The sequence below is a fragment of the Aspergillus viridinutans genome (assembly GCF_018404265.1).
Source record: "Aspergillus viridinutans IFM 47045 DNA, scaffold_2, whole genome shotgun sequence".
Classification (NCBI taxonomy): domain Eukaryota; kingdom Fungi; phylum Ascomycota; class Eurotiomycetes; order Eurotiales; family Aspergillaceae; genus Aspergillus; species Aspergillus viridinutans.
The window spans coordinates 777,056-804,644 of NW_025091218.1; the positions used below are offsets into that span (position 1 = coordinate 777,056).

At 47.6% G+C, this 27,589-nt stretch overlaps 8 protein-coding genes and 3 non-coding genes across 11 annotated transcripts; 5 read left to right on the forward strand and 6 right to left on the reverse strand.

The window, feature by feature from the left end:
- Positions 1-153: 153 nt before the first annotated feature.
- Aspvir_003876 (EBP2 family rRNA-processing protein) lies at positions 154-1,446 on the reverse strand (the record flags this gene model as incomplete). The annotated part of the gene is made up of 3 exons (XM_043267118.1): positions 154-452; positions 519-1,203; positions 1,273-1,446. 3 exons carry the CDS (start codon positions 1,444-1,446, stop codon positions 154-156), a joined length of 1,158 nt encoding a protein of 385 aa, XP_043123053.1.
- A 394-nt stretch (positions 1,447-1,840) lies between these two features.
- Positions 1,841-2,239, forward strand: Aspvir_003877 (heat shock factor-binding 1 family protein; the record flags this gene model as incomplete). The annotated part of the gene is made up of 3 exons (XM_043267119.1): positions 1,841-1,918; positions 1,974-2,073; positions 2,145-2,239. 3 exons carry the CDS (start codon positions 1,841-1,843, stop codon positions 2,237-2,239), a joined length of 273 nt encoding a protein of 90 aa, XP_043123054.1.
- Positions 2,240-2,619: 380 nt separating this feature from the next.
- Aspvir_003878 (protein disulfide isomerase family protein) lies at positions 2,620-3,817 on the reverse strand (the record flags this gene model as incomplete). Its single annotated transcript, XM_043267120.1, has 2 exons — positions 2,620-3,203; positions 3,295-3,817. 2 exons carry the CDS (start codon positions 3,815-3,817, stop codon positions 2,620-2,622), a joined length of 1,107 nt encoding a protein of 368 aa, XP_043123055.1.
- Positions 3,818-4,383: 566 nt separating this feature from the next.
- On the reverse strand, positions 4,384-7,062 carry Aspvir_003879 (MKT1 family protein; the record flags this gene model as incomplete). Its single annotated transcript, XM_043267121.1, has 9 exons — positions 4,384-4,473; positions 4,535-4,727; positions 4,777-5,008; positions 5,073-5,319; positions 5,383-5,472; positions 5,528-6,370; positions 6,438-6,535; positions 6,599-6,967; positions 7,020-7,062. The coding sequence occupies 9 exons, from the start codon at positions 7,060-7,062 to the stop codon at positions 4,384-4,386; spliced, it is 2,205 nt and encodes a 734-aa protein (XP_043123056.1).
- A 1,524-nt stretch (positions 7,063-8,586) lies between these two features.
- Positions 8,587-9,981, forward strand: Aspvir_003880 (putative oxidoreductase, 2OG-Fe(II) oxygenase family; the record flags this gene model as incomplete). The annotated part of the gene is made up of 6 exons (XM_043267122.1): positions 8,587-8,766; positions 8,822-8,881; positions 8,948-9,001; positions 9,075-9,091; positions 9,151-9,301; positions 9,355-9,981. The coding sequence occupies 6 exons, from the start codon at positions 8,587-8,589 to the stop codon at positions 9,979-9,981; spliced, it is 1,089 nt and encodes a 362-aa protein (XP_043123057.1).
- A 740-nt stretch (positions 9,982-10,721) lies between these two features.
- samB (MYND-type zinc finger protein MUB1) lies at positions 10,722-12,542 on the reverse strand (the record flags this gene model as incomplete). Its single annotated transcript, XM_043267123.1, has 1 exon — positions 10,722-12,542. One exon carries the CDS (start codon positions 12,540-12,542, stop codon positions 10,722-10,724), a length of 1,821 nt encoding a protein of 606 aa, XP_043123058.1.
- A 2,409-nt stretch (positions 12,543-14,951) lies between these two features.
- Positions 14,952-15,042, reverse strand: Aspvir_003882. The gene has a single exon. It is a non-coding gene; the product is annotated as a tRNA-Phe (tRNA).
- A 265-nt stretch (positions 15,043-15,307) lies between these two features.
- On the reverse strand, positions 15,308-15,399 carry Aspvir_003883. The gene has a single exon. It is a non-coding gene; the product is annotated as a tRNA-Phe (tRNA).
- Positions 15,400-16,231: 832 nt separating this feature from the next.
- Positions 16,232-17,030, forward strand: Aspvir_003884 (uncharacterized protein; the record flags this gene model as incomplete). Its single annotated transcript, XM_043267124.1, has 2 exons — positions 16,232-16,379; positions 16,438-17,030. 2 exons carry the CDS (start codon positions 16,232-16,234, stop codon positions 17,028-17,030), a joined length of 741 nt encoding a protein of 246 aa, XP_043123059.1.
- Positions 17,031-21,059: 4,029 nt separating this feature from the next.
- Positions 21,060-21,150, forward strand: Aspvir_003885. Its single transcript has one exon. It is a non-coding gene; the product is annotated as a tRNA-Phe (tRNA).
- A 3,308-nt stretch (positions 21,151-24,458) lies between these two features.
- On the forward strand, positions 24,459-25,866 carry Aspvir_003886 (WD40 repeat domain-containing protein; the record flags this gene model as incomplete). The annotated part of the gene is made up of 5 exons (XM_043267125.1): positions 24,459-24,576; positions 24,703-25,415; positions 25,482-25,571; positions 25,627-25,746; positions 25,846-25,866. The coding sequence occupies 5 exons, from the start codon at positions 24,459-24,461 to the stop codon at positions 25,864-25,866; spliced, it is 1,062 nt and encodes a 353-aa protein (XP_043123060.1).
- Positions 25,867-27,589: the final 1,723 nt, after the last annotated feature.

The following is a 27,589-nucleotide window of genomic DNA, read 5'->3' on the forward strand; positions in this document are numbered from 1 at the left end:
GATGGTCAGAAAGTCCAAGTTCTGTCTGGACATCTAACAGGACAAATGAAGACAGACGATTTTTTGAACGCCAAACAATAGTCTCTGCTTTTGAATCCCCAGCCGAAGACAAATAGACAATGAAATAGTGGAACAATCAAAAGTAACTAGTCATTACGACCGGCCCTTTGCCGCCGCCCTCTTACTTTTCCCAGGTCTCTTGGAGCCACCCTTCATCTTCTTGACCGAGAAGTTACGCAGGTCTCCGCTAGAAATAGCGTCACCACTCTTGGAGTGCCGTTTCTTACCACCGAAGCCGTATCTTTCATTCTTCTTCTGGCGCTTCAGTGAGGGTCCGCCGCCCTCATTGCCGCGACTACGTTTGCGGCTGTCGGGTTTGCCAGAGTCCTCGATGGCGATATCGAATAGATCGTTGTCATTGTCCGTAATGCCAGATTTATCAGCCTTGCGCTCTAGTAGATGAGAGAAACATGTCAGTAATTGTTCAGGAACCTATGTGAAAAGAACGGATAACATACTCTTCTTCAGCTCATTGATCTTCTCGAGCGTCTCGCGCTTCTCCTTCTGTCTCTGTTGCAACTTGGCAACTTGCACCTGCTTTCCGAACTTCTTCAGATCCCGCTGCTTGCGGGCTTCCGCGGCAGCCTTCTTCGCAGCAGCTTCATCGTAAAGCTTCTTCTTAATCTTGCTCATGTGCTCGTCCGTCTTGACCATCTCCGCAAAATAGTCGCCGGGCCGAGTGAACGGAACACCCTCCTTCTTCAGCAAGCTACGGGCCTCTGAAGCAGCAGCCTGGCAAACCTTGTAGAAAGCCAACTCTCGGTTCAAGTCGTCGTTGGGGTCGGGAACTTCAATTGGCTCTTTCGAAACTAGGGAATTGTGCTCTGAAAACGGCGTCTGGGAGGTGATGAAGGAAATACGTTTGATAGATGCATTGATAGCAGCAGAGTTGTTGATCGTGAGGCGCTGGTGAGGAACCACATCCTCTCTTTCGTCTTCGGACAAGTCGGATAGAGGAATGTCTTCTTCTTCTTCTTCTTCTTCTTCTTCTTCTTCCTCCTCGTCATCTTCGTCTTCATCGTTGTCTTCCCCTTCTCCAGCACCCTCTTTATCCGACTCTTCATCCTCATTGTCACTTGATTCGTCTTCTTCTCCATCTTCAGGAGCGTTGCGCTTCTTGGATTTCAAATTCTCCGACTCAGGCTGTGCGCACGCGAGCAATTGATTTAGCAATTTTGATTCGAACGCTCCTGTGGCTCGATTCCAACATACCTTGCCGTTTGTTTCAACAGTCTCCTTTTCCTTATTCTCCTCATCTCCTGTATTCGTCTTCTTTGTCGCTTTTTTCTTCTCTGCGGCCTTGACTAATTTCTTCTGCTTCTCTGCATCGTAGTCACGACCCTTGTGGGCATCAAGAGCCTGGAGTAACTTGCTGCGTTTAGGCATTTTCTCTATGAAAGTGAAAATCACGGTAAAGGGTTTGGAGGAGTGTTCGACTGCAAGCTTGCAATTCCTGTCGAGCACCGCGTCCGGACTTTCAGATCAGGAAACATACGGGATTTTTTTTGGGATGCCGCTAGTCCAGATATGGTTAGCATTTAAGATAAGCCAGAACTAGTCTAGATTTAGCCTAGAGCACCTCGGCGATCAGGAGAAACAGTTGATCCTCGGGCATCTTATCGTCTCAATCTGGATATCAGCAGCGGGAGTAGTATACAGGACGATAAACATCACCTTTGCGATTGACCTTTGGTGCATACATAGCGTTTATTCTCGGAATTTTACTGGCGTCTCAAACTTGACTTTTTGTACCCTGCCGAAACACCACCATCAATATACCATGGCAGACGATAGCAAATCCATCTCCACATCAGAGGCCGTCACCCCTCCCACCGGGGAATCTCTGCGATCGCAACAGGTTTGTTAAACCTGTCACATATCAATGAGAAACATGTCGCTTACAGGCACTGTAGAGCTCCGACGCACAAGGCCAGTTCTCAGCAGCGGTCGACGACCTCCTGGACCAATTACAACACAAGTTCGACAATGTGTCGCGGGAAGTGTTCGCAAAATGTTCGTTTGCCTCGTACATGGAACCTTATCACTAGGCTAGCTATACACGATACTGACTTGGACATTTCTAGTGGACGATATGGCTACGCGCCTCGACGAGCTGGAAGCTTCCTTGACTATTGCGGGCGACACGGCGGCAGCAACAGCCTCTTCTCCGACCAAATGACTTTTCGTGCATGCGTATAAAGTGTGGCCTTTCGATTCCATAGCATGTTATTGCATTGGTGGTCTGTTTCCGTGCGGAATGGAGTTTATAGGTTAAGATCTTCTTGAGCGATGCATTCATTTGAAGGAGTGGCGGATGCGCAAGTATACTTTGTTGTATTGATGTCTCACGCATTGAGAGATACCCTATCGAGATTTTCAGGAATAGATGCCTCTTGTTATATATTTCTTGAAGTGTTGTTCCTTGGGTCGACCATTGTTTCTACATTCTTTGCATCATGGAGTTTCCAGGCACATATTCCATAGACCAAAAGTCATATAATTGAACGTCAATGATCTCCAAATCCGTACAACCTTACACTCTCGAGCCAGGGGAATAATCTACAGCTCGTCCTTGGCCTCAGTCTCTTTCTCGCCGACAAACTTGCGCAGGATGTTGCTGCGAGAAACAATATCGTCGATCTTCTCGGGGGCCGAGCCACCCTTCTCAATGATCTTCTTGAGACGAGCCAGCTCCTTGCTGGCATACTCCTCGTTCTGGCTGATCTTCTCAGCCACCTTAACATAGTACTGAGCATACTTGTCCTGAAGACCCTTGGCAGCCTTCTTAACCTCCGCAACCAGCTCCTTGGCGTTGCGCGACGAGACGTACTTGGTGATGAACTCGTCAAGAGCGGCGACTGTGCCAGCCTTCTCGTTCAGACCTCCACCAACGGCACGGTTAGTATCGGCGTTGGCGTTCAGGAACTCGATGAAGGCCTCCTCGGAACGAGCACCGGTGTAAGCAATGGGCTCGGTTGAGCCCTTGGGGAAAAACTTGATGGTGGGGTATCCGGTGACACCTTGTTCTTTGGCGAGAGTCTTGGAGTTCTCTGCTTCGGCGTCGACCTTGGCGATCACAACGTTGGGCTCGAGTGCGAAGTCATTGGCGAGGGTTTCCCAAGTAGGGGCAAGGCTTTTGCAGTCTGTAAACGCCGAGGCATATTAGCTCAGTCCGACGAAGCAAAAAAAAAAAAAAAGAAAGAAAGAGGAAATATCATCAAAGGAAGAACTCACGTCCGCACCAAGGCGCAGTGAAAGCAACCAACACATTCTTGTCACCGCCAATGGTAGACTTGAACGAAGACTCAGTCAACATCTCAACCTTGCTAGGCTCCTTCTTTGGTCCACGAGGCTTGATGCCCGTCTTCTCCGTAATGAACGCAGACAGGCTCTCCAGATCCCGACCACCCTTGTAGTCCTCGGGCTTGTCGCTCTTGCCATCGAACCACTTCAGGGTCGGGAATCCCTGGACACCAAATCTCTTTCCAAGATCTCTGTGTTCATCCGCATCCACCTTGGCCACAGTCACCTTGTCCTTGGCGAATTCGAAAGCCTGAGCGAGCTCTTCATAGACGGGTGCGAGGTTCTTGCAGTGGCCACACCACGGGGCGAAGAATTCAACGAGAGCGGGTTTTCCGGACTCGAGGACGACATCGTCGAAATTCTTGGGAAGCAGATCAATGACAGCGGAAGCGGCGCTGGCGATACCGACGAGCAGTGTGAGGCAGCTCACAAGTAGGAAGCTCAACCGAGCCATGGTGGCTTGTTTGATAGAAGAAGCGGAGCCGAATTATCCTCAATCAAAAACACAAGATATTGGACAATATTCTGTACGAACTGTCTCAATGGTAGAAGAGCTGTAATTGCTGCCTTCAACCAAATCAGCTCAGATAGTTGAAGGTGGTGTAATTTGCCTCCCAACGTATGGATCCCACACCATAAGCTCCGCTATCACCGCAGATCACAGCGGATTTATCAGCGGGTCGGAAGAGGACACTTGGTATCTATATATACTCGGAAGAAATTACAAACCACAATTCATACAACCGCCAAAAGTGACCTCGTCAATCAAGATGTTTTACATAGGTCTAACTGTAACAACGTGCTATGAGTATGTCACCTAATGTAGAGATGGCAGGTGGCCAGTAAGGTGTTTAGTGTTACAGTTCCTTTAGATTTCTACCTTCACCAGAAGAGTCCCTCGGTCAATCACCATTGCTGGCAAGTGATAACGCTGTTGATGTTCGTAGACTCTGATTTCATTCGTGAGATTGCAGTTCCACAACTGCCCCTTAGCCCTATCTGCTGGGCACAGCTTAACAACTATCGCCTCCCCGACAACCATTCATTTGCCTCTTTCCACAACTGAACGTCCTTGAATTCTTTACTCGCGTTCTGCGTGCCCTTATAAACCTGATATAGAAGAAAAGATCAGCTCACGCGGTGAAAATGCTTTCGATTATTTGGCACTTACCGCATCCCAGAGCTTGAAAGCCTTTTCCAGATTGCTCGTAAAGCTGTCACTGTGCTGAAACCATTCTTTACCCTTGGACTTCACCTCTAACCGTGCCTCCGGCGAAGTTGGGTCCGCCTGAAGGGGCAGATCATCGAGATATGTGCGCACTGCAATTCCGAGACCGCAGTCATTGTCGTCGATGAACGGGAGTCTAGGAGGTCAGCGCCATCCATCTTCGTGAAGCATGATATAAGCCTTACTTGACACTCATCTCGGTCCAGTCATTCCGATCTCTGCTGGCATCTCCGCTAAGAAGCAGGCTAGCTAAAACAACTTCAACTAGATTTCTTAATGTGGAGCGGATTTCAGAAATAAGAGAGCGGTAACAGAGCAATTGCCTGCTGAGGGGCCCTGAATAGCCGATATTCTTGTGTTGTATCTTAGCGATACAAGCCACACGTGAGATCAGGATATTGAACTTCTTGTCCTCATCTAGTGGGAGAGGCGAGATCAGTAAGATATGCATTCCGGCATCAATCAAGCACAACCAACTCACCTGAACCTCTCATCGGACCTCCTGAGACATGAGAAAACCACTCTTTGGAATTCAGGAGTCCGAAACGGACCATTTCAACAGCGAGGAACGTCGCCTCTTCCAAATTATCGGCCGGATCAAGGACGGAAAGTGCTTGGTCGAGGCAGACGCCCCATGAGGTGAGTTGGTGCTTCTCATCAATGTAGCCTCGCAATTGCAGGAACCTCCAGTAGACGTTGGCAAGAATTTCATCCTGCGATGATAGCGGCTTTTGATCATTAGAACCATTTATAGAGAATAATCCGATAATAAGAGGCTTGGTTAGACTCACTTGAGCATCCTTGGACGATGCAAAAGACTTGGCTCCGAATTCGGGATCTTGTAGGCTCTGTACAGCAAACTTGAGCGGCAAGGAGGTGCTCTGGTCACTCGTCAGACAATTCAATCTTGTCATGCAGGTAACATGCTGAACCGACCTGTAGCTTCTTTACTCCGTCAGGCAGCTGGTCAGAGCGAATCTTCCACGCCTGGATGGTTTCCTTGACAGAAGGAAGCGTTTTCAGAGTGATGGACTTGTCCGACTTTTCATCAAACCATGTCCGTATATTGATCAATTTGGTTTGGTAGAACCGGTGAAGGGAATTCGAGAGTAAACAGATGGATTGAGTCCTAATTGGAGTGAGCGTGCTGCTCACAGTTTGGCGATATATTTCGGTATCTTCCACTCCCAATGGAAGGGAGATTTGAACCTCGCCAGATGTCAGATAGTTCGGGATCTCAGGACCTATGATGCCCTTGGAGAGGTAAAAGTAAAGTTCTTCAGGCAGTCGCTGGCCGATCAGTTCATGCATATCGGACGGGGCGTTCTCCGAATCCATAGGTGCGACCTTGCCATCTACGTCCATGATCACATGGTGCTTCACCGTCATGAATGCGCGCTTGTAAGCATCGGCATATTGAAGCTCCTGCACGCGACGGTCCTCTTCGAACTGAGCACATAGAGCTATTGCATTTCGACCCGCTTGGTTGAATATCGGAAGAGCATCACGAATGCTGACGCTCTTTCCCGGAAAAGTTGGGTTTTCGAAGCCCGGAAAAGTTCGCAGGAACGATGAGCCCAATAAAAGGCAGAAATCCAGGAACTGCTCATTTGATAGCCTACCCATTTCATCTTGGCAAGTTTGTTTGGTAATCCAGAAAAACTGAGAAGACTCGATATCCATCCGCGTGATTAGTTTGTCAATGTCGAAGAGAAGTGCTTCAGAGGGCCCAAAGACCGCATCAATGAGGGGATTGGAGCCCCTGGCAAGATAGGAAAGCTATGAGAGATGAGAAGTAAGAAACCGAGCCGTTGCGAGTTAATCTCTCCGGTGGTCGCTTTCTTACCTGAGCCGCGGCACTGTACGGCGCCACGATGAAGTCAACGCCATTTTGGTACAGGATGCGCTGCAAGAATCTGTAAAGGGATTCAGGTCGCGGTGTGCCTGAAGTGGGCGGAGCGTTGTCAGCGCGAACAAGTAAAGGAGGATGCAGATGTGAATTCTTACCCGCGCCACTGAATGCGTCGACTACCTGATCCGCCTGTTGTTGGTCATAAAGCTCCCAGGCTTGTTCAAAAGCTCGCAATGACTCTGTCTGCACGTGGGGTCGCTGGTCCTTCTTCCCAAACTCTAGGCCATTGAAGACGAAAAGACAGGCGACACCCAGTTCCTTGAAACTCTGTAACTCTCTCTCAATATTGGTTTTAAGCGCAAACGGGAAGCCGCCCAGAGCGACCAGTAAAGGCTCGCGTGTCGAGTGGTGGAGAAGGTGCTGGGAAATGTAGTGCGACGCATCGATACCGACAACAGCCCCTTTGAGAGCGGAGAGAGGAAGGGACTGAGTGCGGGCAGAGGCCCATTCGTCAAGTGGCCGAACTAATAGTGAGAGAAGTGATAGCAGTCAGCTTCATGAAACTAGTTCGCCCACGTATGAGCTCGGAGGGGTCTGTAGGAGTCGCCTTACTCGGCATGGCTTAGAAGCTGGAGCTATTTGTCACGGAAAAGAGATGAAGGACCCAATGCCAGGCATGGAGAGCCCGAACAGGGCAGGGGGAGGGAGGAGAGTAAAAGAAAGAAGAAACGGGAGAGGGAAGGAGAAGGGAGAGTGTAGAAGAGATGAATTGCCCAAGTGGTGAGGTGTCGCTCAAGCTCCGCGTGCCTTTGCGACAATTTGGGTTGAGCAATATTATTGAATGAAATTACTCCGTACGGGGAGCGGAGATCAATGTTTCCGACTTGCACTCCGTGTACAGAGTACAATCAGTTACACCACAACCTATGTCAAATACTTCAGACACATTCGAGGTTGCAATTTTCTTGATAGATCGATATCGGATCTAGTGCGTTCACACCATACGGGTCAACTCGTGTGTCACAATGGCTTCGTAGCTCAGTCATCCACGTCAAATATATATAGCTTGACCAGCATGCAGGTACACTGATATGACAGGAAGTTTGATTCAGGATATCGACACCCTACAGCCAGAGCTCATCCTTTTCCAAAACCTCGAAACGACGTGATACATCTCCCATTAATATTCCTCTGATACCATCCGAATTATCTCCATGCGACTACCAAGGGTCCACTGGACGAGTATCTCCCGTGTCCAAGGTCGCAGTTAGCAATGACCTGGATCTGATCGCGTGTGAAAAGCAGACGAGCATGCGAACGTCTTTTCATAAACAGTACCCTGGCAGGAACGGGGTGGAGTAAACCATGTAAGCTTCTCAGATGTCGAGACACAAAGATCACCAGCAGCTCTTGAACCGCGGTGGCCAGTTGACCTGCAGGGATTTCGAGATTCGACATCAGACAATTACCCATGCCTCACGGCGCTATGAGTGTAAGCAGCAGCAGCAACTGCTGTGGAGACATTCTCGATATGTGTCATTGACTCGTCGTGCTAATCTGCAAGAATGAATTGGCATCAAAACGAGTCCCCTTGGGTTATGAATCCACCAAACCCAGCAGTCAACGAAAATCTCTGCACGAGGAATGGCTTCAAAATCCGACTAAGAAAGAGTTATATCTCGTTGGTAGAAGTTGAAGCCACTCAAACCGTCCTGTGAACGGGATGGGGATGCCTTGGCATAAGGCAGGGTTCCATGACAGAATAGTCCATTGATCGCTCAGGTACTACTTACTATCTCGCTAGGTACTCCATATAGTCCTACATTAAGAGACCAACCGACTGAATTCCTAAAGTGATTCTATCAAACAATAGCAGGCTGGCAACATCGCTTTGCCCCGGTCCACAGGCGAGATAAGACCGATAGGATCCAGTCTCCAGATTATGACAATCGCATAAGCTCAGCCGGCAATGTAGCCTTAAATGGGTCTCGTATCTAGAACATATCTCTCGGCTATTTCACTATATATATAGTCCTTAGACCCCTGGGTTCTCCAGTCCATACTTTTGGGATTATCCGCAATTCTTCTCACCCATCCACCTGTCCACCTACGGCATCATACTTCTATCTCCAGCTAGGTCAAAATGGAACAAACTTCCGCGGTAGGACCGCCTATTGAACTCCCCATCATCGACATCTCCAACCCCGACGACCCCAATGTGGGTAAGGCCATGCTCGACGCGGCCGCCAAGTACGGCTTTCTGTACGTTGACAGCAGAGGCACCGATTTCGCGGCCGAGGATGTGAATAGAGCGTTTGAGCTGGTAGATTGCCCCCGATGGATCGTCAATCAAAATCATGGGTTGACAGAGCCTGTAGTCGAAAGCTTTCTTTGCCTCTCCTGCCGAGGAGAAGGCCACTTGCCGTATTACTCCTAATGTTTGTCCTACCCGATTTTCAACGTATATCGACCGTTAGATTGACCCTGATGCTGGTCGCGTGCAGAATCGTGGCTGGTCAGGCATGCACATTGAAACTCTTGATCCAGAGCATCAAAGGGTAAACCACTTCCTACGACCTTGTACACCTCTCAGAAGGCTGACTGGAGTTCGCTTCACGGCGCATGCTATAGACCGGTGATTTCAAGGAGTACGCCCCTAGCCCCGGATCACAATACTTCTTCGGCTGGTTCTCATGAATAACTACAGGGCCATGAACTTTGGCGAATTCAAGGATGGGAAAGCGCAGCAACCCCTCCCCCCATCGCTTGCCCCGCACGAGGCCGAGATTGGGCATTTCGCCTCCCTCTGCAACAAGACCTGCAATCGCATCTTGAAGCTACTAGCCCTCGGCCTCCAGGTTCGAGATATTAACCAGTCATTCCACGCTTTCCGCTAATCACAACCTCACAGATCCCGAACGACTTCTTTACATCCCGCCATGACCCCCAGAACGGTCCCACAGGCTGCATCCTCCGCTACCTGTACTACCCCTCGATCTTCTCGCCGGCAACATCCTCCTACCAGCACGACGTCGACGTGCGCGCTGGCGCCCACTCCGACTACGGCAGTATCACCCTTCTCTTCCAGCGGCCCGGACAGCCAGGTCTTGAGATCCGGACGCCGGATGGCTCCTGGGCTCCTGTCCCCGTGCAGCCGGGCAAAGCAGAGGATGCCAGTGCCTTCCCGTTCCCGCCTATTCTGGTAAACGTTGGTGATCTGCTGAGTTACTGGACCGACGGTCTACTCAAGTCGACGATCCACCGTGTCGTGTTCCCCCTATCTGAACAGCGTAGCCCCAACCCGCAGGACAGATATAGTATTGCCTACTTTTGTCATCCGGTAGATACCACGGAGTTGGTTCCCGTACCTAGTGAAGCTGTCGTCGCGCATCGCGAGTATTGCAAGAAGAACGGCATTATCAATGAACAGGTTGGCTTCGGTGGCGGAGCAGGGAACATGGCGCCGGGGAAGCGGGCTTTGACGGCTTACGAACATCTCGAATCGAGACTGGCGGCCACATACGGATTCAAGGAGTGATGTTCTGTACGGTGTTGTCAAAAAGATGTATAGCGAGAGCTGGCTCCGCGTGGAGCTTGATTTAAATCTCATCAGGTCTATTTTTGATTTATCCTGGAAGTGCTTCAATACAACAGCTAGTGTCAGTTTTCAAAAGTGAAGGAAGTAGATAGTACGTGGTCAAGTTAGGAAAGAAACCAGCAGTGTGAGATGCACGGACATCAATCACTCCAGTTGAACAGGCACCGTATGCCCTGTATATTTTACACCGCATATGGCATTTGTTGGTTGAGCTGACACAAAGAGAGAGGGCAATATGCGAAGATTGGTTCAAAAGATTGCACCAAGTTTATTGGCGTTCAACTAAGACAAAGGAAAATCGTGATAACAATTAGAATTCAGCGTCACCCAAATTGTAAGTAGAAGACAATGGAAACAAGACTAATGAGTTGACTAGGACAAATATGCAGAATCATGAGCGCTAGAGGTATTCCATGTAGGGCATCGCGCCCAAAGTCAATGAGACAAGATCGAAAAATGCGTAGACCAAATGATAGAGGGTAAACCGTTGCAAAGAAGGCATAGACGACATACAAAAGGTATCTTTATGATGAGAGGTAACGCCGCCAAGTTCTGAAATGCCATGCATGGGTAAATAGAACTTCGCCAAAAGGGTGGGAAAGACACTGGAAATGGGTGACAAATATGACGCTATGCAGGCCAGAATGCATTACTGGGTAGTGGTAATTCCGTCATTCATATCAGGGCGTGGTGTGGCACCAATGACGATGATAAACCCACGCTGCTTTTTGACAATCTTTGCTGCAATATTTGGTGCGGCGGCAACGGCGGCACTTTGCGAATTGACGCTGAAACTCCTCCCATTTTCCGCACTTGTAGTAAGCACATTGCCTGATACCTCCTCTGGACTCGTCCTTACGGCAAAGGTTCCGCATGACCACGCAAGCCCAGTATTGCATATCTTTTGAGTGGTGACGAACGGTGAATTTCTCAACCAGAGGGAAGATGTTGACATCATCAGGAAGCAAATACTCATCCTCTTCTTCAGGAAGTTCAATTGGCGATGTTCCTTCGTCTAGCATTTGAAGTTCGCGATCAATCTTGAGTTTGGGCACGAAATGAGAATGCTGGAAGTAGGACCGGAGGTTGCAGTACTTGGAGACATAAGCCAAAAGTTGAAGAGACATGAGAACGTCCTCGTCCCGAGGCATAGTTGTCAAAACACCATGAGCGGCTGTGGTTGTTCGATCGCGAAAGTATAGAGAGTAAGGGCTTGGAACAAGAGCGGGAGAGTTGGCGTTATCAGCTGCCTGGGTAGGGGACAACCCCAGAGTGGCGTTATTTTGGGCGTTGTCGGTATTGATCATGCTGCCATCCACTGTGGAACGGTGTGTAATGTTGAAGGTCTCTGCTTCCTGCTCTTCGGAAGGATCTGTTACTGTGAGATCGTGAGAGTCGGAAACGCCGCCTAGTATCGTCTCTCTCTCGCCGACGTCATCGATGTCCATTCTGTTCTGCAGTCCAACGATAGGCTCAGCTGCCTCCGTGGAAGCAGGATCCTCATCCATTGTAGAACCGTCTCCGTTTCCATCGTCGGATTCGCCCGATGCCGACTGCTGCTGTCTCAACGACGGACGTTGCCTCGCAATTGTAGCCTGTGCGCTGCTTCGAGGCTGTACAGGAGCATTGGGGGTAGTCGGAGAATCTGGCTGAGAAGTGAGTCCGGTGTGGAAGCCAGGAAGCATGCTCGGTAACCGCTCATTATCACGCACGGGCCGCAGACCGAAGCCATCGGCAGCGTCCATCGAAGGCAATGCTGTAGCCAAAGGCTGCATTCTGTGTCGGTGGTTGACATGCGCAAAGCGGCCGTCGTTTGTTCTATGGTGGTGTATGTCTTGTCCAAAAGTGCTTCTCTCAGGAGGGGAGGTCATGGGCACACGCGGTGGAGAGGCGACATCCAGCACGTTCGAATCAGCGACATGATTTTCCTGAAAGAAAGGTTGGGGTGGAATTTCGATACTCGGAGGGGGGGCATGGCGACGAGAGGTGCGTTGTTCAGCTGTCGATGATTGTTCCAGGAAGGACGAACGTCCAGGGGCATCATTTGATGTTGACACGGCTTTCGAATGATGTCTGGACGACTGTCTTTGAGACTCGGAATCGGCTCGGGCTCGTGCCTTGTCGACAACCTTGATATAGTTATCCAGGATCGTTGCAATTACCGGCACCATATCGGCCTCGACAACCCTTGTTCTCACACTTTCTGAACCTCTCACTCCGATATTCACAACACATTGAAAGGCCAGACTCCACTTCCACATCTCCATGAGGTCCCTGCTCCGGCCTTCTTTGAGTATGCACACAAGTCTTTCAATGCCGCCATCGACAGTGAGAATATCGCGAATACGGGCAGAGGACGTAGTGAGATAGGCAAGATGATTGAGAGAGTTTATGAGGGGTAGTGTTGATGTGCAATCGAGGGCCCGCCGGTCATATAGGGTTGTCGTAATATTGACAGAGGCCTTGTTGACATTGGGAATGCTGAAGTTCACCTCCCGCATTATGGACAGGAGAGTTCACAGGATCCGAGATGATAGAAAGAGCAGTCGTTCGAAAATGGGGAAATTTCGTAGCTCGATGGAAGAACGGCGTTCGCTCTCAACCCCTAATGCGGACGAAAGCGTACTTGGGATGACTACGGTTGGAGGAGAAAGAAAAGGACCGAGAGGCTTGTCGTTTTTGTGACAAAATCATGCGGTAAATAGGAGGATGCAAAGATGACCCAAATAGCCTTAAGAGGCCCGTTGATGGACTGGAGATGAGGAAGCTGAAAAGTGATGGAGAAGAGGACAGTGAAAAGGGAGTTTTGATCGAGCCAAGACCAGTCCTTTCAGTCAGAGCCTGATGGTGGTGGCCGCGGGCAGCCACGAGATGGATGATTCAGATGAGAATGCAAAAACAAGAGTCAGGAATGAAAGAAGGACCAGAGTCAAATACAAGACATCAACAAAAGTTGGGCCAATATGTATAAACCAAAATAATGACAGAAATGAAAGTCCAAGAGCTGGAGGATTTGAAGTCTAGCGGAGGATTTGATTATGTGTCGGAGAGGGGGCAAAATCAAAAGAGGAGAAAGTGAGAGACAGAGCGAACGGAGCCAGGGAGCGTCTGACTATGATGCCGAGTCGGGCCAGAGTCTAAGCGGAGACTGGCACCGAGAAGGGGTTTTTTGTTTCATAAATAGCCAGCAACCCCCAAGGTACTATCTACACTGTCTGTCTACGCTTTACGCACTCAAGTCGTTGATGGAAGACGCTTCATTTGCTTGGTGATGATCTTAGATACGCTGACTAGTGATTTCTGTCTCTTTCCTCCATTTGCCATCCGAGTCGGCATGTACGGCGGACTATAGCTACGATGTGGACCTTGGAGTTTTTTACCGTTCGCCACATGTATTACCTATTGCCACTACCTCCACACGTAGCAGTATACTCATATTCTAAGGATATTAAATACTAAATTTAGTGTTGATATCGAATAATCATTTCATTTAAGGTAGTATGTATATCCGTACCACAGTATTCGATTTTCAATCATCACTTACCTTAGCAGGGGTTTCCGGAGATTGACTGGGACAACTGAATCGAGATGGATTCATACTTCACGCGGTACCATGAAGTCACGAAGGCAGAGCTGGAGAAGGACTTCCATGGCCATGGGAAGTACGTGGACAATGATGTTACGAGGGGATGCCTGGTTTGAGGTCTATGAGCAACTTATAAAGTATCTCGTCCAGCGTTATCCGAAGATCTTTCGGTTGGAAGGGACTACCCTGCACAACTGTTTGACCCGCGAACAGTTCCAATACCTCGCGAGTATGTGTCTTGATGCTACTGGACGATAGACTGACGGTCTGGAAGAACCCCAACGGAGGCTATGGTCACATCTACCCTGCTCGTTCAGGATGATCTCGTTCTGATGATCGGGAATGAAGACAAGACAGCCCTATCGAGCGCAGGAACGTCCACCATACTAAGGAGCTAGACGGCCAATATCATCTCGACGCAGCAGCTGTCTGTCTGTCTGCCCGGATTTTGGCGACTCCGGGAGAAATCCCGCTTGTCGCTGGACACGCTGCATTTCGAGGCTGGCGTGCCTCGCTACGCCGCGACATAGCAAAAGTCCATGAACCGGTTTCCAAGGCATTGACGCCCGAGCGGCCCGTCGAGCGAAATAACGTGAGCCATGCTAATTACTCTGCAAGCGTACCGTGACTGACCAGATCTTCCGCAGTTCTTCATCCAGCTCGATGATGGCCTCCACTGGTCTCACTGAATGGGGGTTCAGAGCGGCGCCGAAGTTGCTTGTGCGTACTGTCCACCTCTCATGTGACGGAGCATGCGAAAACTAACAGTATGGATTCAGTATGGGCTACGGCAAACAGCCGAGGATTGACCGTCGACGAGATCCATTTTCGATCTGAGCGACAGACCTTACGGCGTCTCCTCCGTTCGAGGGCCATTCTTTACGATCCGCATCCATTTCAGCCGATCCCCAAGATCTTGAAAGAGCCTTTCATCCCAAAACGGTTGGCCGAGGCGATTCGAAACTGCGAGAGACCGTGTCCGTATACAAGGGGAGGGCCCACTGGGAGAATATCCTGCTTCCTTACTTGAATGAGCATAGTCGGCTGCAGAGGGAATCCTGGATGTGCGTTAAGCAAGTGGAGGGACAATTCCCGTATTGGTTTTGTATTAAAATGTGAAATCGAAGGTTTTGCATCCCGTTGGACTGACTTATGTCGTTGCTGTTCAGATATCCACGATACTAGGATTGTTAACGTAGGCAGGAGAGTATACACCTAACGGCTTGGTACATATGTAAAAAAGCAGTGAACACTTCTAGCTAGGCCCGACCTAGTAGTAGCTGGACGTAATATTTATTTAGGAGCAAAAATAAAACAAAATAAATGGGGTGAGCCGGGATTGAACCGGCGACCTTACGATTTAGTGACTGAGTGAAACTTCAGTCGTACGCTACTCCCAGCTGAGCTATCACCCCATTTGATGGAAGACTGTACAATTTTATTATATGTGATCTAAATCTTGATTATGTCTGCCGTTAATGTTCCGAATAATCATGTGATTGGTGGGAGGGTATGCGTTTCTAAAGCTTACCAGTACTTGACCGTCAATAGCAGGGTAATTGGTGAATCGAAGAGTGATTAAAAAGGAGAGTGAGAAATACAGAAAGTGGTGGGGTTGAAATAAAGTAGAAAAATATACATCATATAAAAAAAGAGCGGGGAGAAACGCAAAAAGAATTATGGGGTGAGCCGGGATTGAACCGGCGACCTTACGATTTAGGTGACTGAGTGAAACTTCAGTCGTACGCTACTCCCAGCTGAGCTATCACCCCATTTGATGGAGAAAGGATGGAAAATAATGCACCAATATAGCTCTCCATCACCGTAGAGACAAGGCAAGGTGGGTAGTGTACAGCACGAGGACGATACAGAGTATCAAGCACCTAAATCAATGGGAGTAGGGGAAAATGGATATACGAACAGAGGCTCAAACTTATCCAATCAGGAGAACAAGTTGATTGCCTGCATATGTGCGTTACGAGGTGCTCTTTGGTGGCTTTTTTGCTGCAGATCACAGGGCACAGGTGGCTGGCCACTTAACTTTTTGATACCGGGGCATGTCGCAATTTTCAGCTGGATCAGTAGTAATATGGGTGCAATGGAGGCTATCTACTCCGTAGAGGCTTATGTAACACCTGCACGGTAAGTGTTCTCGACGGCTACTTTATGTTGGGTATATGAAAGTACGACTATACAGTACGACTACTTCTTCCGATACAAAAATATCAATACACCATGCGCCTAAGCTCAGCATCACTTGTTCCTAACTCCACATATTTGCAGGGTTCTTTTCTCCATGGTTTCTTTCGATGGCTTCATATTGTACCTATTCCGTCATCTTCCCCCACTGTGTGCCTAGAGCAATTCAACCGGCCTCATTTTCTCGCTATTTGTTGAGGCAGTCATCAATGTCTCTGGCAACGACCATTCCCCAAACCCATTCACTCATTTCCTCATTTCTCCTGCATTGCCCTTTTTCCTCTCCCTATTACCTGCCCTTTTCACCTATTGCCCCTCTGACCTCTATACATACGACACCTCGTCTATGGCCCTCGCCCAACAGCTCTATACTGACCGCGACTCCCTTCATATGCTGACCTCACTATGGAGAACAATCAGGATTCCCATCCCTTTCAATTCTTTGCACATGTTAGGTTAGAGGATCCAAGTCATTTCCTGAATGAAGATGAGTATGAAGTCTTGCAGCGACTCATGCCCCTGATACGGACGCTTGAAAGGGAACTTCCGCGTCGTATGTCATGTTAGACTTCTCGTCTTCGGATGCATGCTGACTCGCGGTGGAAAAGCAGGGCCACAACACGTCTGGGAATTTGAAGGGCGGTTCAGTGAGTTCGTCCGTGAAGAGACCAGTGCTTGGAGACAGCGTGGAACTGAGCGACCAGCTCACTTTATCCTACGTCCTAGTGGATCCATCGCTGCCCCCATAGCACACCATCTCCTCAATCCAACGTTCTATGTCACGGATCCACACAGTAATGAGACCGACGACCCAAGCAACCCAACCATCTATCTACTACACGAGAACGGATTCTCGTCCCAGAATTCATTCATGTTTGACCAGATTTGCCGCAGAGAGGAGACACTAATCTATCTTCACCTCTGGACAGATGACGTCCAAAAGCCCCACGATGATTTCGTTCGCGATCTGCGTCAAAACATGTCTGCTATCGTCGAGATATGTTGGGGCGAGGTTGTGTGGAGGAAAGTAGAACAGCAAGGTCGGCTGATTCGATTCCCTTTATGGGGGAAGTATAAAGATGTCAAACTCTATTTGGACCTAGAAGAAGATGGAAAAACACTAAAACGCTTCGTGTTTTGGGTGCACCACCCTCAGTGGTTTTTTTCAGCCCAGACCACGTACTACAACGAACGGTGTCCCTGACAGAACCATCCAAGCAAAGATACAGGATGCAGCATTAGGTCTGGCTGCAAGGTTGGTTGGCCTGTCTATCAAAGACAACTTCTACGGGCAGTATCCGCACAACAAGTATCCTCGTCTTACAAAAGAGCAACGAGATGTTCGTGAGAAGCTAATGGAGTCTGCAAGAGAAGAGACGAGAGCCGCATTTCCAATGAAGGCCCAAGAAGAAGAAGAGCGACAATCATGTCTTGAAAGCAAAAGGAAGGAACAGAGGCGACAAATTCGACAGATCCTACAGGGCTTAGAGAAGGATCAGGAGAAAGAAGCACAGGAACCCCCTATCAGAAATGCTGACGGAAATACTGATCTTGTGAGTGAATCCAAAGGCCAAAAAATGTAATTGGAAATAGAGATTTAACGAGAGTATTAGGAGCTTTGGAGATCTCATAGCGGAAAAGTGCGGCACCTGGTTAAATCCTGGCTTGCTGTTAGCCAAAGGATCTCCCGTCAAAACTTATCTTTAGATGCCTTAACCAAAGAAAGATTGAGTGGTCTTGGGAACTCTGCAGTCGTAGACTCCGATTGGTTTGATCTGCCCAGGGAAATTATTGACTGGCTACAAGACCAAGATGGTCTGAAGATCTGTGGAGTCGCAATAGAAAGCCGCGAGGAGCTTGAGACGGTGTTTTTGCTTCTTGGCTGTGGTGAAAACACGCTTCAATCAGATGATATTCAGACTGCATCCATAGGAGAATTAGCCCTCCAAGTGGCGTGGACGTATACCGAGTCTATTGCCCGCAAAAGGAGGCACATAATCTTAGAGCTAACCATACCTGGTGCACCTGGACGAGTCATGCAGAGAAAATGTTCTTCCTGTCGTCTCCGAGTGCTCGACGATGCCTTTTCTCGATTCGCAATGAAGAAGCGCGCGGCTTATGTCGTAAGGACACTCGAAGTCGGGGGTTGCGGTCGACCAGGGTGCAAAGGCAGGACAGACCTTGTTCCGCTTGACGAGTGGCAACCGCATATAAGAGGCACCCGAAAAGTTCTGGAAAATCCCCCGAACAAGAATGGGCGTGGGGACTTTGACTCGTTCCTTTGCCGCTTGGAAGAGGAACTCGACGGGTTACCGAAAACAGTTCAGACAATATGTATGAGTTGCAGTAGTCCGAAATTGTGTGGCTATCCCCGATGGACGATAGAAAAAGAGCCTCGCTTCGTCATTCCACGACTAAAATGCAAGAGCTGCAAGGGGAAAGACCGAAATTTCAGGCCAGTCGAGAATTGGGACACCGTCAATTCAACAGTCCTGTCAAAGTTCTGGACCAAGGTCACAAGTGAAGTTTTTGACCCCAGGGACGATCCCACAGTGCGACAGAGCTTTCTTAGGAAAGCAAACTTCTCTACCATGAAAGTGGTGCTAAGGAGACTCAGGCAAAAGCACCTCGGGGATGTACAAGCGACTGATCCAAGCCGGAAGAGGAAGAGACATCCCCCTTAACCCACAGAAGATTGAGAATGATCTACATACGATCATCCACCCCAAGTCAATGGAGTACTGGATAAGATAGTGTGCCACTAATGTCAGGTAAACAAGGAAGCGAGTTTCTATTTGTTGGGGATGTGTAGGTTCTTGAGAAACTCTGGAACATTCTGCAGGGCTTGAGGCGTCACGGAGCTAATTCATGGTTATCATGAGTCTTGAAGGTTAGTTAGTAGTTTGTTCATGTTGTAAAGGGAGTGTTAGTCAGCATCATCAGAATCTACCTAACTATTGCCTACCGTGCTAGGTTAGGCAGTCAACAAGAGATCGCGTATTATAATGGATGTGAACTCAAAAACAAACAGGGCGATGGTTCAGTTGGATGATTTGGCACATGGCCAAATATCTACATTTTTCCCATTGTCATCTTATTTTGATCAAGTACATGCTGACAACATGGTAGCTCTATAGTCTAATAATATTTACTGCCACTTTTCAGACCACAGGACATGGGACAGGTAAGGGTAGTTTGGGGTATAGTAAAATCGGACCATCCAATAACTAGTTGACCAGTTAGTTAACTACCTTAGTTAACGTAATTCCCGGGTGAGCCGGCCACCCGGGTCAGCCGGCCACCTCATTGAATTTCAACGCGTTTGAATCCTGAAGCTATCCAAATCAACCAAAATGCCATCAAAACCACGTCAAACCCCTGGAAAATTGGTGGAGCAAGAGGGAAGGATTCAACTAGCAATATCTACTTTGAAAAAGAATGAAATTTCAAGCATTCACCACGCTGCAGAGATATTCAACATGCCTAGATCTACCCTCCAAGATCGGTTGAATGGATGCCAATATCAAATTGAACAATGCAGCTATAATCACTGACTATCTCCTACACAAGAAGAATTATTAGTAGAATAGATACTATCTAGGGATCTGTGTGGAGTCCCCCCTAGGCCATCTCATGTGTAAGAGATGGCCAATATCCTTCTCCAGGCAGATAATCCCTCTGGATTTAAACCTGTTGGCAAGAACTGGGTATCTATCTTTACTAATTAGCGTGAGGAGATCAAAACTTAATATATTTAATAATATAATTATAGCTAAGCTTATTGTGAGGATCTAAAGATTATTAAGGGGTGGTTTAACTGCCTATAAAAGATCCAGATATAATATGGTATTTCCTATAAAGATATCTATAATTTTGATGAAACTGGCTTTACTATGGGCTTGATTGCAACTACTAAGGTAGTTATAAGAGCTAATATGCCTAGGAAGCCTCATCTTATTCAGCTAGGTAATTAGGAATAGGTTATAATAATTAAATGCATTAATATAACTGGCTAGGTGCTTCCTTTGTGTATAATCTTTAAGGGGAAGGTTTATATTAAAGGATGGTATTAAGATTAAACTCTACCACCTAATTAGAGAATCAAAGTTAGTTAAAATGAATGGATAATAGATGAGATAGGCCTCTAGTGGCTTTAAAAGATCTTTATCCCTGTAATAAGGAGCTATATAATTAGAAGATATTATCTACTTATCTTAGATAGTTACGGAAGCTATCTAATACCTGGTTTTAATAAAGCCTGTAAAGAGAATGATATTATTGCTCTCTATATGCCTGCTCATTTTTCTTATCTCTTATAACTACTAGATGTTAGTTATTTTAGCTTATTAAAACAGGCTTATAGATGCCTTGTTGAGGAGAAGATGCGCCTAGGATATAACTATATTAATAAGTTTAACTTCCTTTGAGCATATCCAACAGCTCATCTAGAGGTTTTTAAGCCTCTAAATATCTAGAATGGCTTTACCGCAGCTGGAATCTACCCTTTTAAGCTAAAGAGAGTGCTTGAGAAGCTAAATATCTCTGTATCTACCCCTACCCCCCCTCTAAGCTGTGCTAGTTAATTAACCAGCTCCTCATAGCTTGCTATGCCTTATACACTTTGATAATTATAAAAGCAAGCATCCTCAGTTAAGAAGCTCCTAAAACAACAATCTTAAAGCCCTTTAATGCCTTTAAAACTAGCTATCCAGCAGCTTATAAAGGGTTATGAGATGGCTATGCATAGCGCAGCTCTACTAGTAAAGGAAAATCATGATTTACATGCAGCTAATGAGAAGGAGAGGCGGAAATCAAAGAGATCTAGGCGCCAGATAACTCCTAATGAAGGACTCTGTATCCAGGAAGCTAGGGATCTTATCCAGGCAAGAAATGAGCAGAATAATGAGATGGGGGGGGGGGCCATCCATTGATTCCGCGCCTTTACATTCAGAACCCCTAAAACGCGCGCCACCAAGGTGTTCTAATTGCTTCATTATAGGGCATATTAGAACTAGATGCCCTACACGCCATACTAGCTAGATCTAATAAAAATATATTGTTTTGGTTGATTTGGATGGCTTCAAACGTTCGAACGCGTCGAAATCGGATGAGGGGTGGCCGGCTGACCCGGGTGGCCGGCTCACCCGGGAATTACGTTATGGGGTTATTAGATTAGTCAGCTACATTCATTCTGGCACCTAGTTGTAAAACTCTAAAGTTAACACCATCAAATGGGGTGATAGCTCAGCTGGGAGTAGCGTACGACTGAAGTTGAACTCAGTCACTAAATCGTAAGGTCGCCGGTTCAATCCCGGCTCACCCCAAGTTTCTTTTTGGCCCTTTTTTGTCGTGTCTTTGTAGACAGCAAAGATCGCTTGATATACCAAGATAAAGGGCCCCCAGGAATCTGCGCTAGGTATGAATCCCCCAGTTGACGTTGACAGGGAGCAGACTTTCGCAGCGTATAAGGTACTTCATCCTTCGCTATAGGTTGAATGATGCTCGTCATCTCATATAAGAGAAAAGGAAGTGCTCACAAGTACCTCTCTACATGTTCAGCAAAGTATTCATTGACAACCGTACACAGTGAAGCATCGACAGCCATCCAGCATCTGGATAGGCTGCTGTGATCTAACCAAGCCTGGAACTTAACCAAGAAACCTACATAATCTTTGGACAGTCCTTTATTGGAATCAAGGCAAGAGAAGCTATGGAATACTTCTTATCTGTATGTTCTTTCAGATGCACAGATCAAAGTTAAGTGTATTTATGTTTAGAAATCCGTCATGTATGGGCACCAGCCGACAAGGATCCATTTAGCCGCCTATCAACACGGTAATAATACAAGCATTCAACGTCTGGAGTCCAGAATGCAGACTTCAGCCTTGTGCTTTGTACTGTTCTCGCTCATACAAGGTCGTATTCCTGCGTCATACCTAAGAGTCAGTTTATACTTCATGCCTCAAAAGCCTGATGGGAAATCAACTGTCCTCAGATCGACCGGGCTGTTTGATTCGTTGTCCGGCCTCATACGGGACCGGCAATTGTTGATATCCCTGCAATTTTAACAGCAAAAAATTAAACAGGGCTCTCTGCACTGGTTCTTGTCTGCATTGACCAAGGCCTCCTGGCCGTTTAAGTGCAGAAATCCAGAGATGTACCAGCCGAGTCATGATGAAGGTGCTTGCTGGATCATGATACTTATGTTTATAATCATGCATGAACTGGACCGAGCTTGGGGAAACAGTCCTGATTCTCAGCTCGCCAACGTCGGCTTGTTCGCTGCCAGGTCAGGAGTCTTAGGACCTGGGTACTCCTTACTGGGAATAGTGTATGTAGTAGTAGCACTTGAGGTTAGTCAGGATTCAGGAACGACCAACGTTGAGCAATGAGCGATCATTCAACAGTGGAGTCAGATCCTGAATTTCAAGAGTCGAAGTGGATAAGAGATTTTCAGTATGGAGTCAAATTTAAATGGGACCCGCTACAGCGTGTGGGCTCGCATCTCGGGCACAGTGTGCGAAGGCGTTCAAGTGCAATTTTGGTACAAAATCTCTCCAAGTGAAATAGTATAGTAGAATGTAAAGTCAGCCTATGATCGATTATGATGATAGATAACTTTGTGTGAGGAGATAGAAGATTAAGAAGATAGTTAGTTGTTCCCCCGTGCCCTTGCAGAGAGAGACATAAAAAGGGTTGTAACATGTTGCAGCGCTAGCCCATCTCTGATCATGTCTCCGAGGCTATCTGTTTTTATACACTCCTACCTCCGGACTTTTAGCAAGTATTTCTGCATGATCCAGGGGCTGGAGACCGCAGAAGGAAAATATCCGAGAACAATGCCGAATGTGAGGCTGAGGAATTATCAGTTTTGATACCATATGTAGATACTGTCTATATAGTTGATGGCTTTGGGCTGGATCCAGATGGTACTACATTGAAGGGAGACCACATGTAGACACTATTTTCATCGAACTTAGTTTCGCTTTCCATATCTACTTGGGCTTCGGAAGAAGCAAATAATGCCCAGGATCTAGATTTATTGGAAGGATCGCAATGTACCATAGCTGGTGATATGACATACATAGGACTATCAGATTACCCGCACTCTACGAAGTATGTACCTGTCTACTCGCCTGTAGCATCATTAGCATATATGCCAAATTGAATAATGAAATACGCAGCATAAGACACTGCATTCGCAATTGATATTGTTCAGTACATCTGTAGCGAATTATGAGCACTCTTAAATTTATTGCAGTCTGACATGTTTTCTTTCCCTCCGTGCTCAGCAGATCAACTAGTCTAGGTACCTATTAAGTTGATGTTTCTTATCCTCATCACCACAATAAAATCAATTACAACTATCCATATTTTCCTCAATTTCTTTAGAAGACTAGAATGTCTCAATCTCCTCCACTTTGGGAAGATTAATCACCAATCAATGACCTTAACCTTCACTGGCTGCGTCTTACCTAGTGACCGCAATAACCTTGATAATTTACCCATACAAATTACAGGACAACTACCTACCTTCTGTACGGAGTACAGAGTGCGATATACCTATAGGTATGGCGTGGGTCCAGACACCCAATCAAGTTTGCTGTGGTTTTTTTCTGTATCCATCCAGGAGGCTCCGTCTATTACCAAGCAGTTCATGACTCTTTTCAGCTGCTTGCTACTGCAGGTGCTGTCTGGGCCTAGCAAGCATGTACAAGTATTCCTTCTGCAAACCATGTCCGGCATTGAGTATCTACTATCTAGGTGTCTATCCAAGTAGTGATTCGATACAGAGCATCGCTGTATCGACGGTGTAGATACTATCCAACTATGCAGGCAAATCACTGTTGTCTACAGCTGAACCGTCAAATTGATCGCCATCCCGAACAATACCTGAGTCAATATGACTGCAGTAATTAGTCCACCATCTGGGCCCATTTGTTGACACATTGCTGAACATGAAGCAAACTGAGAGGGAAAAGATTTAATGATAGAATGAAGATAGATTTAAAACTTACGATGTCTATGAGTGTAATGGATTGATTATATTATTGTTATCTAGTGTATGGTATGCCGTAGTGCCGGTGGTAGTGAGGTACTAGTTCCCCTTAACTGCTTGGTAAGTAACCATTATTGCTGTTGCTACCGGCGGTGTCATCTCGACTTGTTTCCCCTACATTAAAGTTATTATTTTCCTCCTTCCTTTAATCGACTTTTCCTTCGGGTTTTGTGGCCCTTCTCCTTTGTAATAATAATAATAAATTCTTCCTCATCATAACCATACAACTCTTGCTCTCTTTGATACTCTCTTCTTCGGCACGGATACCCCTGCCTCGTTCAAAGCTCGAACCACCACTGCCCCGGGTCGAAACTTTCTTCTTCACTCGGTCGCTTCCGCCGTAACTCTCGCTCCACACCCAATCAACCCCCTCCTCCCGCAGCTCCCTCTCGTTCAACTCTTCCTCTGTCTGTTCCCTTCCTACAGCCGTCTTCCCGCCCCCTCTCCCGGTCATCCCAATCCGATCCCCTGGGATTTACAGCGCCGCCTCCTTCGACTCCGTTTCACATCCCAAGCACGCCTATTTCCTCAATTACCAAATCTCCCATCCCAGGGACCTCCTTTTCGGTCGAAATGGCAGCCGATATGAGCGGCGAGCAGATGCAGGCCAAGATTACCGCGGCCAGGCGCGAAGCTGAAGGTCTCAAGGACAAAATCAAGCGCAGAAAAGATGAGCTGGCAGATACAACCCGTACGAACCCTTTTAAACCATGAGTTTTCGCGAAATTTCAATTCCTGGGATCGCAGCAGCTCGTTTACTGTCATTGCTTTCGCAAATGTCTCCTGTTCCATTTCGGCTACTGACCCCCCTAAACAGTTCGTCAGGTTGCACAGAACCAGACCGACACCTTACCTCGCATCGGAATGAAGCCTCGACGAACGCTCAAGGGCCACCTGGCCAAGATCTACGCCATGCACTGGTCAACTGACCGTCGTCATTTAGTGTCCGCCTCGCAGGACGGTAAATTGATTATCTGGGACGCCTACACCACCAACAAAGTCCATGCCATTCCCTTGAGATCATCGTGGGTGATGACCTGCGCTTATGCTCCAAGTGGTAACTACGTGGCGTGTGGAGGTCTCGACAACATCTGCTCTATCTACAACCTCTCCTCCCGCGAAGGCCCGACCCGTGTCGCGCGGGAACTGTCGGGGCACTCTGGATACCTCTCGTGCTGCCGTTTCATTAACGACCGTCGCATTATCACCTCCTCTGGTGACATGACATGCATGCTGTGGGATATTGAGTCAGGATCCAAGGTGACTGAGTTCGCGGATCACCTGGGAGATGTCATGTCGATCAGCATCAACCCCACCAACCAGAACATCTTTGTTTCTGGTGCCTGCGACGCTTTCGCCAAGCTCTGGGATATCCGTACCGGAAAGGCCGTTCAGACTTTTGCCGGACACGAATCAGATATCAACGCCATTCAATTCTTCCCCGACGGAAACGCTTTCGGAACAGGTTCTGATGACACCTCCTGCCGTCTCTTCGACATCCGTGCGGATCGGGAATTGAACATCTACCAGGTAAGCTCGTGTTTTTGTTCATGATGTCTGCCTGCGTTCATAGCTAATGAGACTCCCTTGCTTCAGAGCGATCAAATTCTCTGTGGCATCACGTCTGTTGCTTTCTCGGTCTCTGGACGATTGCTCTTCGCCGGTTATGATGACTTCGAGTGCAAGGTATGTGCACGGTACAACTATTCATTGCGACAGGGGCGCAAGCTAACGTTCGCAGGTCTGGGATGTTCTTCGAGGTGACAAGGTCGGTTCTCTGAGTGGCCACGAAAACCGTGTCAGCTGCCTTGGAGTGAGCAATGACGGCATCAGTTTGTGCACTGGATCCTGGGATTCTCTTGTAAGTGCCTTGAAAGCGTTAAAAACTCCCATTGTTATTTTATTTTATTGCTCTTTGGTCTTCATTTCACAATTACTGATATTTCTATTCGTGATACAGCTCAAGGTTTGGGCCTGGTAAAAGAACAGAATCATCGAGCGAAGATACCCCGTCTCAGTCATTTGCGATTCCATCATTCGGCTTCTTTTCTATTCATTTTCTGCAACAATAGGTTGGATGTCCGCCGTTGTACGATACATTTTCATATTTTCTTCAAGAGCAATGTCCGCTTTTAATCTTCCATCCGGAACTACAAAAGACGTTTGCGGGGAGCGGGACGAGCGAATCACTTGGACCTCGATCAAGGTGATTGGACACTTGATCGAGATTTGGAACCCTTCAGATGTTGGTCGTGGGCCAAATTAATGAATCCGGAAATCTAGGTGACAACGTTCGATGGCTGATGTTGTGCGCGCGCTCATATGTTATCTTTGCTTTTCTTTTCTATTTGATGATGACATTGATCTACGAGCCCCCTAGGATGGCTGTCTGAGGAGTGTCCCCATAGCCTAAACTCACCGTCCATTCAATCACTCCTTTTGCAGTGAACAGTGGGTGAGACAGGCAGACACGTCCGCGTCCTTGGACACTCCTTCGTTCTTCTAATTTCCCTCTTTTCTCTTTGGAGGGATTCTCGCTTGCAAGCCTATCCTATACCTTTGCTCTTTCGTCTGGCATATCCTATTCCCGTCTTTATATGGTCGCTTTTCTTTTGGTCTTACGGGACACTTCATTATTTTTGATTTCTATTTCTTTTGCCTATTCATTTGTGATCAGCCTCTCTTGCGCATTGACTTTCTTTCTGCATGTATTCATTCTTGCGGCTGATAGGACGGGAGGGAATGTTTTCGAAGAGGGCCATGACGTTTTCCTTTGTCTGACTTGTGGCGAATGTTCTCTTAGTTAACTAATTAATTTGTCATTACAAAAATCTATTGTTGATTCCAGAATTTCCTCGTCTCTTGAGCTACGATTGCCGATATCAGGCAGCTCTCGACCTCCTGTCAGCGGGGCTTGGTTGACACGATATGGGCGGTGAGGGCTGCGATTGACATACTGGTGCATCTGAAAGCACTCATAGGTCGGCTTCAGTTTGGGCTTGTTTCGCATGAGTCTGACAGTCTCTTGATACGAGGCATACCAGCCATTTCTACATGCCATATAAGGATCCGGATAGGTGAGATTGAGGTTTGGGCTGGGATTCGAGTTTCACGAGAAACATGGCGCTATTGAAACGCAGGAGCTTAGCAGCGAATCGAGGTATTATCCTTCGACTAGACGACATGAGGTTGTGAGGGGTCCCTAGGAATGAAACCCAAATCGGCTGCTGGGCTGCGTGAATCTACCGGTCTTGCCATCAGGTAGCAAGAAGCTACAAGGTGGAGATGTCAAGAGGTGAATGGTTCCACGCATTGGTTGTCTCTTTTCCATCGCGCACTGAGTGCTCCGGTGGAGAACTGGGTGTATCGCGGACCATGTTGGAGCGCTGGGCTGCTTGTAAGTACCTTGGGCACCACGAGGTCCTCTCCTGCGCTCTTGGAAGTAAGTCAGCAGCAAATCGAGGCTAGTACAGAGTACTTGGGTGGTGATAAGCGCCGCAACCGCGCCATAACGGATGGACTTAGATATGAGTTGCGATTTGGGATTTGGGAAGGGTTGATCGGGCTGTTCGGAAGGCATCGCCATCAAGATGGCGTTGGATCTGCATCTGAAACATCTACTCCCACGTGGCCTGACGCTCCTGACGAGGGTCATAACAACGTGTCGAGCCAATGGAAGAACAAACAGCAGCCAGCGGACTGAT